Source organism: Halyomorpha halys, unplaced genomic scaffold, assembly GCF_000696795.3.
Source record: "Halyomorpha halys isolate HHAL.00 unplaced genomic scaffold, Hhal_1.1 Scaffold29.1, whole genome shotgun sequence".
Taxonomy (NCBI): domain Eukaryota; kingdom Metazoa; phylum Arthropoda; class Insecta; order Hemiptera; family Pentatomidae; genus Halyomorpha; species Halyomorpha halys.
The window spans coordinates 102,478-115,341 of NW_027115892.1; the positions used below are offsets into that span (position 1 = coordinate 102,478).

General features: G+C 30.9%; 2 protein-coding genes across 2 annotated transcripts in view; one reads left to right on the forward strand and one right to left on the reverse strand.

Annotated features, from left to right (window-relative positions):
* Positions 1-6,046, forward strand: LOC106684536 (DNA primase large subunit). Its single transcript, XM_014426672.3, has 9 exons — positions 1-326; positions 397-506; positions 595-813; positions 1,660-1,872; positions 2,213-2,350; positions 2,438-2,620; positions 2,695-2,890; positions 3,421-3,591; positions 5,595-6,046. Exons 1-9 carry the CDS (start codon positions 170-172, stop codon positions 5,699-5,701), a joined length of 1,494 nt encoding a protein of 497 aa, XP_014282158.1. The 5' UTR covers positions 1-169; the 3' UTR covers positions 5,702-6,046.
* Positions 6,047-8,659: 2,613 nt separating this feature from the next.
* Positions 8,660-12,864, reverse strand: part of Rpn8 (regulatory particle non-ATPase 8) — a 6,387-nt gene continuing 2,182 nt past the window's right edge. Inside the window, exon 5 of the mRNA XM_014426570.3 lies at positions 8,660-9,469. Within this exon, the coding sequence (XP_014282056.1) occupies positions 9,179-9,469 (291 nt within the window). The 3' untranslated portion in view covers positions 8,660-9,178. The remainder of the gene's footprint in view (positions 9,470-12,864) is intronic.

The following is a 12,864-nucleotide window of genomic DNA, read 5'->3' on the forward strand; positions in this document are numbered from 1 at the left end:
AATATTATTGCTATTGTAAAATAGTTGGCGGCTCTTTATTTAACAAAAATGGATAGGCCAGGTGATGTGTGGGAATTGATTGATATTTTATTAAATGTGTGAATTTTGTAGTATCGGTCTCGTGTCATTTCTTCATGTCAATATTGAAGCTAGTAGATAAAAAACGAATATGGATTTTAAACGTTCTATTAGAAGAAGTGTGATTCAACCATTGTATGGGGCTTTGGAAGATTTGTATCCACATAATTTGCAGTTGTACACCACTCCACCAAACTTTGAAATTTCATTAAAAGAGTTAGAAGAATGTACATCTCAAAGATTAGCTAGTTAGTATTTCAGCTCTATTTGTTGTATCTTCATCAGTTTCTTTTGAGTTATTTGTTTTTCTTTTTGAAGTACTTCAGACTATGGATGAAGTTTTAAACCGTGGGCTTAAGGGTGATGAATGGCGCCAAACAGTTTTCAGTGAGCTTAGAAAACAAGATTTAAGGAACTTTAGGAAACTAGTAAGTAAATTGTTTACTGTAATAAATAAATTGTTTACTATCATATTTCTTGTATGTATTTTTTAATGAATTCGTACCATATTTGTAGATTACTAATACATCCTTCAGTAATGATGAAGAGTTATATGCTACCAGAAAACAAGATCATATATCACACTTCATGTTAAGATTGGCATATTGTGACACAGAAGACAAAAGAAGATGGTTCATAGCACGAGAAATGGACTTGTTCAAATTCAAATGGTCTTATCTCAACCAATATGAAAAACAACAATTCTTAAAAATCAATAATTTTAATTATGAAGTGGTAGGTGACAAAATTTTTTTATTTATTGCTATAATTTATTTGAAGTTTTAGAAATATTTCATTCATTTAAGCTGTGATTCCTAAATGATCTTTCTATGTGGTGCTACAGCCTAGAGGGGTCTTGGCCTTCTCGAAGAGCTGCTGTCCTTCAGCTCTTCCTTGTGCGACCACCTTTCAATGCCTAATCACAATTAGGCTTTGAGTGTCTGCTGCCACACCATTGGCCCACCTCAGCTTGAATCTTCCATCTCTTCTGGTTTGATGCAAGACTTCCTCAATTACCTTCTTGGTTCTTGATTCAGCATAAACAATCCTCTCTAACTTGACAAACCGTTATACTCTGTTAGCCATAAATGTCATGTATTGCTTGGCCTTCTTTATCCTCTATCCATCTACATTTCAAACTTATCCAATAATGTGACAGAATTTTTCGATCAAAGATCATTAGTTTCTTTGTGTCATGTTTGGAGAAAGTCAAAGTATGTTAAGGATATAGTAGTACATCCCTGACAAAATATTATAAAGTATCAACTTGATTTTCTTACAGAAGAACCTACAGTCTTGGAGGAGACCACAATAATATATGTTGGCATCAGGGAGGCTCTTCTTAGTCTCAAGATTAGATTCCTTTAAAATATTCAGAGTTTTATCTGCTACAATTATCTATGGTTGATTGAAAATGGTTTTAAATTAAAGTTTATAAATACATCCAATACAATGTTCTAGGTCTCGATTTGATTTCTCTTTAAAATTTTTATATAATTTATTTTAAATAAGTTAGTTATGGTTTTGTTTATTAATTACCTATTGTTTTGAAATATAATTGTATTCTGTCTAATTTTTTAGTTGGAAGAAACAGAAAAACTAGAACTTTCGAAGAATTCCTATGGAATGATTCAAACAAGTACAGATTATTATAAAGTGCCATTTGTTACAGTCTCCGATTTAGTAAGAGCGAGGAAAGTATATTTATCAAAAGGAATGGCATATATTGTCAGTGATGATATGTCTTCTGTGATTGCATCCTCCTATAGATCCTCACTTTCTAAAAGCTTATCAGTAAGTCCACCTATTAAATTTTTATTTCTAATTAAATTTCTATTAAATAAACCACTTAAATTTTTCCTGGAGGCCTATAGTTTCTCACTATTGTTTTTTATTTGTGGAAGAATCATATCCTTCAATGAAGCTAAACTATGTTCTTGCTTTTTTGACATTTTATTATGCTATTTTTTCCATGTAAATTAGTTAATTGACTTTCACTATAGATTATGTTAAATTAATTCGATCTTCGCAAGTGGAGATGAGTTATAAATGTATCTTATACACAATTATTCATTTAATTTAGTGAGAAATTAAATTCTACTGGAACTCTAAAGTTTATTTTATCATTCTGTAGTTTGCAGCTAGAAGAATTGATGATATAGCTGAAGATACACGGATTTTTTCTTTAGTAAAAGGCGCTGCAAAACGTGAAAGAGATGTTGATTACACTCCAGCTAATAATGGGAAAGTTGATATCAACAACTTGGATACAGTAATAACAATCTTCATTAAATTCATATGATATACAGTGTATCTCAACTTTGCAACTATGCTTTTCAATCCTGTTAATGGTTTTCAGTTATCAAAAATATCATTTCCACTATGCATGCAACAACTTCATCAAAGGTTGCGTAAAGAACATCATTTAAAGCATTTTGCCCGATTGCAGTACATATTGTTTATAAAAGGTATTGGTGTTACTTTAGAAGACGCATTACGATTCTGGAAGTCTGAATTTACCAAAAAAGTAGACCCTGAAAAGGTATTTATAACAATAATACACTTCAATTCAGTTGTACTGTAGAAATCAGTTATTTATTCTTATTGTTGCTTTAGTTCGATAAAAGTTATGCCTATAATGTGAGGCATAGTTATGGAAAAGTTGGTAAAATGGCTAACTATTCTCCACAAAGCTGTTTGAAAATTATCAGTTGTAGTGTTGGTCCTGGTGAAGCTCATGGTTGTCCATTTAAACACCAAGATCAGGGTAATTTGAAAAAAACTCTTGTTCAAAATGGACTCTCGTCTATAGGTAGGTATATTAATTTTTGATTTAAAATATCCTATAATAGGAAGATCATTCGGGTGTTGTCAAAATAACTCAAATAGCAAATAAACTATTTATTATGATCCAACGTTTCGCCCAACTTTACAGGGCTAAAAAAAAGATAAGCAACTAAATTAATTTATTAAAGTAAGAGAACATGGTTAATTAAGGTTTGGCTAAAAATGATGTAAAATATGTGAAAATTGAAAAATAAAAATGAACAAAGTAAATTAAATTTCATTTTTTTAAAAAAAATTTCACACATTTTACATCATTTTTAGCCAAATATTAATTTACTTTGATTTCATGTTTTCTTATTCTCTTACCTTGTTGCATTAATTTTTGTAGCTTTTCTAATGAAGCCAAGCGTTTATTTGTGTGTATTTATTAAATAGATAGTTTGTATACTATTTAAGTTACTTCAACTGCATCCGGACCATCTCTCTTTTATTAATTACACACGGTCAATCAATGATCTTCCACAAAATATTTTAATATAATTTGATAAATTTTAGATTCCCAAGAAGTATTAGACTTTGTTCGAAGAGGGCATTATCAGATAGCTTGTGGAATATATTTCCAGAAAATGCATGGTGTAGATAAAGTCATCATAAATCATCCTAACCATTATTTTGATGAAAGTCAAATGGTCTTAAATAATAAAAAAGTAAAGACTGAAATAAAAGGTAATGAAAGTTCTTATATATACATTGTAATCTCCATTTTCAAAATTATCATAAATTTTTTATATATGGTCATGGTACAAAAAAATTTAAATGAAATGATGTTGAATGAATGTTGTAATTAAATCTTGAAAAATTACTTTGATTTTGATATTGATACATTACTTCACTTTGATGTATGTGAACATTTAACATTCCTAGCACAGGAACAAAAAGTTGTACGAAACTGAAATCATGTAAGTGGAATGTAATAGCACTAAAATCATATTACCAAAAGTGCCATTTTATATTATCAATTTAAGTTTATTTTTTTTTACTATTTGCCCAAAAACGGCTGTAATGATTTTAAAACTCATATCAATTTATAATTAAATGGTTAATAACAGCTGGGTCTTATCCTCATTTAAATAAACTGACTGGGCTTGAATGTTGAATTTCAAACAAACTTTTCCCTTAGGAAAGGAACCACTGCTCTAAAGTATTTTTAGTAATAATTTACCAACTTTCATTACTCAGAGTGTATATATGTTGAACATGAAAAAATTATATAATCAACTAAAGAAGAAAATGAATGCTTTCTTTTTTACTGCTATGATGATAGTTAATAATTTCTTCATAACAACCACAGATAATAATTTTTGATAATATTGGAGACTGATACTTTATGGTCTATAAATCACAGCATGCATAATATTCACATGAAGCAAGTCAATTTTTTTATATTTCATTACGATTCATTATTTATTTATATATCATCCCTTTTGACCTTCACAAACTAACCAATGATTCAGATGATATCACAGACAGTTCTGATGGACACCGAGAAAACCTAAATCTGAACAATTGTGACAAAACTTATTAAATTCATTACATAAAGATAAATTATAGGGTTCAGAAGGAACAAATTAGCTGCATCTTTCTCCCCGAACAGTACTTAATAGAATATAGTGCAGTCCCTTTATCCCACAGTATAGAACAATACTATGTTTTGATGACCAGTAATATGGAATGCAGATTGAAAACTCCAAGCTGTAAGGTTGATTTCAAAATTTCTTTAATTACATTAATTGTAAAATTTCCAGTGGACTGGTAAAGTAAATAGATATCCGTTTTTGAGTTTTATTTTTTGTATGCAATCATTGAATTAGAACATTTAATAATTGAATACAATCTTAATGTCATTAACAAACAAACTCACTGAAGTCTGAATTTTAGATAGTCAAGGCATTGAATTTCACTGGTTGATAAATGACTGAAGTAGTGAACCTCATTGGCAGCGAGTAATCCTGATTATGCAAAATATAGTATATTTTTATGTAAAAACTCATAAATTAATAATTTTCTAATTACAGCCTAATGTTACAAATGTTTCAGATTTCTTTGTTGTGTTGTTCAATCAAATGCTAAGGCAAAAGGAGTTTATTTTGTTGAAAAATTTATTTATAGAGATCAGAATTACATCAAGATTATAAAAGTTAATGATATAAAGTTATATCAAGATTTGAGAATCAAATAGTCTATTAGTGGGTAAAATCTTCAAGAAAGTTATTTTGGGATTTTTATTATAACATGTATGAAATGCTGTTGATAATTTATGGTTATAATTCCAATTATTAGAACAGTCTTAAATAAAATAGTGAAGGAAGTTCGTTTTTATTACTTCATAATGATAAAGTTTTATAAAATGTATTTGTTTTAAACATTTTTACTGTCATAAATAAAATAGCCTCTGGTATACCAGAAATAATAAATAGCATCATAGCCATTGAAAAAGATGTGCAAATCTCTTGGCAATGGAACAACTTATTAAAAAAAATGTTGAACCAATGTCTTTAGACAAAGGTAAAAAGATTGAATTAAGACTGATATAGATTTGGATTGTTTGAGGAAGGTTTCATTGTCAGTGATGACATGAAACTTCTGAACTAGTTAAGCTTGATAATTATAACCTCATTGGACCAGCATTTTTTTTTTTATATCAATGAATTCTGATTTGTTTGTTACAGAGGAACATACCACTCATCCAATGAAACATGCTGTGAAAAACGAAGAACATGATGTTTGGGGAAATGACTCAGGATTTGATTTTAACTCATTTACTGAGATAAATTGAAGGTGACGGAAACATTAGTTAAAAGGAATGTTTGAAGTTCTTTAAATTATTTTAATCAGAAGCGTATTATGTGACTGCATATAGTTTTTAATAAATACAATTTTATTATTTTTGTTAATAATATTTATTAAAACTTAATTATGTAAAATCCTCCAAAAACTACCCAACAGTAAACCATTGTCCACTGATGTAGTAGTTAGTACTTCTAACCTACGATAAGTACTGCAGACTCTCGCTAATCCTAACCTTTCTGTTATCTGAACCACTCCAAGAAAATTTTGAAAATTTGTGAAGATTCAATAAACCTGAATGTATTATAAAAGACCTAATGTTTTATTATAATATATTAAAAAAATTAGTTTAGAATGCAGTCAGATCCCTTAAAAAAGCATTTGCAAACAAAAGAAAATTCTAGGCTAGTTCTTGAGAAAATAATTAAATATTTAATTTCTGATTAATGATTGTTACTATTTTCTTTTTTTGATTTATTGTTTATTCACTAATTTAGTTTTTTTTTGTTTTGTTTTTTTATCCTAGTCAGTAATCTGAATTTTTCACTAAACTGAACCACCTTCATTTTAATTTGTTAAAGACCACAGTTGTGTAATCCATCTGCAATGAAAATATAAAATAATCATTACAACCCAGATGGGTCTTCGCCTCATCAAGACAACACCTCTATTTCTATCTGTCCCCTAAGCTCTTGTTCCCACGAATGTTTGTGCATCAGCTTCAGTCTTGTCTGCCCATCTGAGTCTTGGCCGTCCAGAGTCCTCTCTTTTTCTTTCAACAAACCCCCTTCAAATAGTTCTTCATGGATGAGTCATTACCCGTTCTAGCGACATATCCGGCCCACTACAAAGTAGTTTCAATATCCTATAACAATCTTTACTATAGGGTCCCAATGCTTATTTCCATATATTGTCTTTGTTTATAAACCTTCTAATTAATCCCCTAATGTACGAGAATAAGAAATTCATTAACATAAATACCATTATTGTTAATTATATCTGTCCGTCAAATCACTGGTATTATGAAATTTTGCAAGGAGAATTTTTAAATAACAATAAGAGAAAGTGACTAAAATTTCACACTGAACTAACTTTAAAATTATTAAAAATGACCACCTCTCTGTTCTGGGTAAAGGCACTAGTCCCAATAGTAGTTAATCTCCCACCAGCAGGATCAGCCATCCTAACCTTCCTCCAAGGTCCTTACAGGAGTAACATAACTCTCCTCCAGGTAGTCCTCTGTGATAACCTTTAATTTACTGCTTTATATCAGAGTTTTTTTACATGTTTACCCAAAACTTGACATTTATATCCATTTAATTTAATAGTCCAACAATCTTAGTCTGGCTGGCTCATCCCAGCAACTAGAACTATTACCTACCCTATTAATAATCCTAGTCCCTGTGGCTTATCCCAGTTACAGCTGAATCCTGTCCCTTCACAACTCTAGTCCCTCAGGCTCATCCCGACAACTAGAATTGTTAACCTATCTGCTAGCCTACTGATCCTCCCCACTACCTTGTCCAGGGCTTATCCCCTGACAGTAGATCCTTACTTATTTTCTAAGAAAATTCCTGAATACGCTTTATCAAGGGCCTCCTGTGGAATAGCAATCAGGTTGGAGAACCATTGCAATGACTATAAGCCTCAGCAAATGGTGACCCCAACACGATCCTAAGAAAGGCTTACTATAATAACAAGAGAGATAACTGGAGAATATTCAGAGAAAGGACCCTCAGGAGATTGATGCATATCAAGGCCCCTTATCACAGACACCACGGTTTTGTAGGAAGAACCCTGTACTTAGGTTCGGCACCTGTGAGGTCATATTTTCAACTTCTAAGGTCACATATAGTGCTATAAAATTTCAACTACTGATCCTAAATACAGATCAAGAGAGTACTGATTTAACATCCAAGACCTTATCACTGACCTTAAACAGACATATGACAATTTGAAGGCCCAGCTCCTGTAAATCTACAGGGAATCGACTTGCTGGAATGGAGGACTTGAGAAAAAAAAATGTGGACTAAATTTTAAAAATTATATTTTCATTATAATTGATTATTAATGGCTTTGTTCAATAAAGAAATTAAATTTTTTAATCAAGGGCTGTAACTATCGATCATAAAACAGGGACTGCATCTATTACACTGGTTCAATCTGACTAAAAATGAGCTGTACAATGTGCTTGTAGAAGCTATTGCTGAGTACGCCTAATGATTTAAATCAAAATAATAACAAAAGTCAACATCAAGGTCACAGGTTACGATTCACTATAATCAAAATAACTTTTTCTTTATTATGTTAGAAACATTTTAATTTTAGTAGGAATAATTTATTTATGATGATACAGTAAATGCTGAATCTAGCCAACCTTTCAGTTTTTTTTTTAACTAGATACAAATTTTATTATTTAATTATTATATAAATTATAATCAATTAATACTATTAATAATGAATTTATTGAATTTTTCTGTCATGATTCTAAATCCAGTTAATCTTGAGAACCACCCAATTGGGGTTCAACAGTAGGTTTTAAAACCAAGTATCGACAATAAAACAAGCATGTTATATCTAACCTGCTTACACTTATTTTTCAACTTCTATAACTATTCTTACTTTTATGGATGAAACTAATTCTTGCCCAAAGGTAATGTAAGGAAAAGTAAATTACAAAATAGCAAATATACTTTTGTTCAGAAAATAAACGATTACCTTAAGTAGCTCTGCGATTAACAATACTTTGTATGACTTACAAAGTCTAAGGCTTACGTAGCAATTACCAAATGGCTTACAGCAGTGGTTCCCAAACATTTTTCATTGCAGCACCCTTGTCAGGCTAAAAATATTTCACAATACCATACCCTAGCTGAGCTAAAAAAATTTATGGCACAATTTTCCTTGGAACTGCAGTATGAAGGAAAAAAAGAAAGACAGTGCAAGGTAAATGCTAGAATATTTTATTAGTATTTTGAGGAAGTGACATTCACATAGGGTGCGCAGTTTGGGAACCACTAGTTAAGAGGCAGATCAATTTCTAAAATTTAACTAGATCATTCCTCAACACTAATGCAGTTTAAACCATATGCTCAAAATAAGAATTCAATGAATTCTTTTATGTATCATTTGACTTTAGTAAGAACAGATGGTTATTTTCAAAGAAGTGGAAAAGTGAAAATCCTGCTATATTAAAATTAAGAAATCAGATGGCTTTTTATTAAAAATTAATTTTTTGTATATTACAATTTTCAACTAAATTGTTCAACTGTATTAAAAAGAAAAATCTATAAATAGTTAAATATTTAAACATAATTTTTGTTCCCTTTTATTTTCTTTACAAATTGTAAAACGGATTGGTTGAAAATAATGTATATACTATTAATTTACACATATGTATAAAAGATTATAATTAAATCTTACAATAAATAACATCTGTTCAATCAGAAGGCTGAACTGGTATCATTTACTTAGCCTTCAATTCTTTTTTGACGTTTTCTTCTTCTTTAGGCTTTTCCTCTTTTTTGGTGCTTTCTTTTTTCTCAGCATCACGATTACTGAGTTTGTTATTTATCAGATTATGCAAAGCAACGATTGCTCTTACAAGGGCAGCGAGGTAAACGACAAGCATCTGATCATTTGTTTTAATGTACAATGAATCGACAAAGTTCCCATGGTTCATGTCAGGAAGGAGGTTAAAAATGTCCTGCAGCTGGTATATTATTTGATGGTTGATAGGTAATTTTCCTTCAACAACCTAAAAAATTTAAACAAGAAGTATAACAAAAGAACTTCCATTATAATATAATGTAGAATTATCAATTTAATACATGCAGATATTGTAATAAATTATACCAATATATAATTGAAACACTTATTGAAAATACTGAATGTGATGGAGACCCAAAAGATATTTTGCTACTCATGTTTTCTTTTCAGGACTTAACCAATTTAGAAAGTGAAAGGGAAATAATCCCTAAACTGGGAATTTTTTTTTTAAAACTTTTAATATCCGCCCATCATAGGTTGAAAGGAAACTAAAAAAGGATTTCATAAAGAAGGGAGTGGGTCAGATATGGCATTTAAAATGGAATATATGAAATAAATAAACAATTTTTATATACATACTAAGAATAGGATACAAAGGAGATGATCGAGCAGGTTGCCAGTATTTTACATGTCTAGGAACACTAACAAAAACAAAACTTAAAAACTTACAAAGATTAACCTTGTGGAATTTGAGAAAAAGTTAAAAAATCATTGCAATCGAACATGTGAACCGAGGTACAACACTTTAAAAATTCCATTTTTCCCAGTCAGATTCTTGTCCTTGTTGGCATCTAATGGGCTAACAGCTGAACCAAATTACTCAGAAATCTTTATTTACGAGGGCTGTCCAGAAAGTAACACATGTTTAGGCCTATCGTGGCAATGGGTGAGGGTAGAGCCACCATCTTGGTGTCCCAATGTTCCTACATTCAGTATGCATCCAGCTGTTATAGCGTGAGGACTGTGTATTCCTCACTTTGCTCTCTGTGAGCCGTCAAAATGTGCTCTATAATAGAAAGTCCCGCTACTTGCTATCTGTGATTCGGTTTTTGTTGGCTCGAAACAACAGGCCAATTGAAATTTATCATCAGCTTTGTTATGTTTTCAGGCAGGGGATAATGAGTGAGGCAATGGTGCAATGATTTTAAAAATGGCCGTACCAGTGTTTACGACGAGGAGCATTGGTCATTAAGACTTGGGTGAAGCATGTCAACTGTGAAACAAAACAGCAGTCATTGGAATGGGCGCACACACATTCTCCCAAGAAACCACGAAAGTGTTTGCAAACGATGTCAGCAAGAAAGGTCATGGCTACTGTGTTTTGGGACTCCAAGGGAGAACTTCTCGTTGATTTTCTGGAATGTGGAGCAACACTCAACTCAGAAAGGTATTGTGAAACACTAAGAAAGTTATGGTGCACTCCATACATAATAAGCGTCGGAGAAAACTTAGCACCAAGGTGTTGTTTTTTCACTACAATGCATGTCCAGATGGCCAATCGTACCTGGGCATTCTTGAATGGGAGGTGTTTGACCATTCACCATACAGCCCGGATTTGGCGCCGAGTGATTACCACCTTATATACCGATAAACAACGCCTTGATGCTGACACCGAACTGCATGCTGGTGTAAACCAGTACCTACAGAGAGGGTATTGAAAGAATTGTGCCATGGTTATGATAAATGTCTCAATTTGAATGGCGATTATGTGGAAAAATAGCTTAAGATTGTACTTTTCAGATGTATATAATAAACTTTGGAGTTTTTCAATTTGTGAATTGTTTATTTGAAAATGTCTGTTACTTTTTCGACAGCCCTTGTATAGGTATTTTGCACTGTTTCAGTGCCTTATGTATCATTGGTACCAATTAGAACTCTTGAAAAAATGTTGAAATAAAAAATCTTTTTTTTTACACATTTTTCTCGATAAAATTTTATTTACAAACCTATTATAATAAAATTTTACATAGGTGCGTGTTTCTTAGTGTTTGATAATAGTTTGCATATTTTATGGCAATTTTGATTCCTGTGACAATCTTAAGACAAAAAAAAACTTTATGGGAGTCTGTAATTGTCATGGTCACTCCAAGGCTGTCAAGACAAGTTTATTTTACCAACTTTTTAATAAATGTGAGAAGTTAATTTTTTTATAAGAAGATGTTAAACTCATTTATGTGAAGTAAGTTTATTTTAAAACCTGATAACCAATTAAACAGAAGTGTTGTCATTTTGACCCTGCTTAATGAAAATGTCTTTAAGAAAAGAGAGTCAACATCTATTTCTAGATTATTTCAAAGGTTATTTTTTATATAGGGTGTTATTTCTATCTGTATCATCATTGTATTTAATTAAGTTTGTGCAGCTACTGCTTTGATCTGTTCCGTTGATTTATACTTAAATGAGGTGGAATAAATAAATACTATGTATGCTATTTTTATTCAGTGAAGAAAAACATCATTGAGAACCACATCCCTCACTTGTAATTTAATAACAATAATTTTGCCATTGAGACAAGTTGGAGGCTAAACAAATGTTCAAAACCATTAATATTAACTAAGCTACATGGCGAAGGCTCATTGAGGAGGCCAAGGTCCAAATTGGGCTGTAGCACTACGCATAGATAGAATATTAAGGAATTTCCATGAATTTAAACAAAAAAATGCAAAAAGAAGTAATATCTTCCCAAAAAAACAACTCCTTGTAAATATTTTTTCAAATTAGTCATACCTCAGCTGAAAGTATACAGGTGTGAAGGTGCTCCTATTCTGGTAGGGCAGCTTTTTTGATCTAACTCCTTTTTACAGCTACCTTTTTTTTTGCTGTAGAAAATTTTTACAATGTTTTTGTTTTTAGGATATTGTACTGATAAGTTAAGACTTGGTTTAGAGCATGTTTTTCAATAAAGTATTTTATTGACATTGGAAGATTATTACTTAAACACTTGTAATGATTGCAGAAAAATGATCCGGCAAGCTTTCTTTTTTTTTCTTTTCTTTTAATGTCCTTTTAAGAGCCACTCAATTGACTTTAAACCATAGAATGTAGTACCTCGAACAAGTTTAATCATTTCAGAGCAATATATTAAAAACAATTTTAATATGCTTTATTTTTACTTTTATTTATCTACACGTGCTACATATCGTAAGGGGAAGTATTGCGATCATGAAAAATTTTCACTTTGATTTTTTGACAGAAATACACGTTTTGAGGTTCCTTAAGTTCAAATAACTAAGACTCGCAAAATTCTCTGTGTGAGTGTGTTACTGACATTACATATTTAAGGCAAGCATGTACCTGAAATGTGACATGAACGTTTTCGATAAAATTGACTAACTTAAAGTGCCACTTATAATAAATAATCCATTTTTCACATTTAATAAATTTTCTTGAAAATTGCTCTAACGATTTCAATAAAACTTGGCATATCGATGTAAAATTAAATGGTCTTTAATATCAATTAGGTATTATCCACACTGAAATAGTTTGGCAGGACTTAAATGCCGAATTTACAAAATTACTTCCTCTTAAATACTTTTAATTTTGTTAGTTTGAAATTAGTAATGAAAAAAAATATATATACACACACACACATATATATATATA

Bases quoted from the DNA above. Each gene is read 5' to 3' on its own strand.
- LOC106684536 (XM_014426672.3), top strand. From the start codon at position 170: ATGGATTTTAAACGTTCTATTAGAAGAAGTGTGATTCAACCATTGTAT. The intron at 814-1,659 runs GTAGGTGACAAA...CTAATTTTTTAG, and splicing joins ATAATTTTAATTATGAAGTG to TTGGAAGAAACAGAAAAACT. The intron at 3,592-5,594 runs GTAATGAAAGTT...TGTTTGTTACAG, and splicing joins AGTAAAGACTGAAATAAAAG to AGGAACATACCACTCATCCA.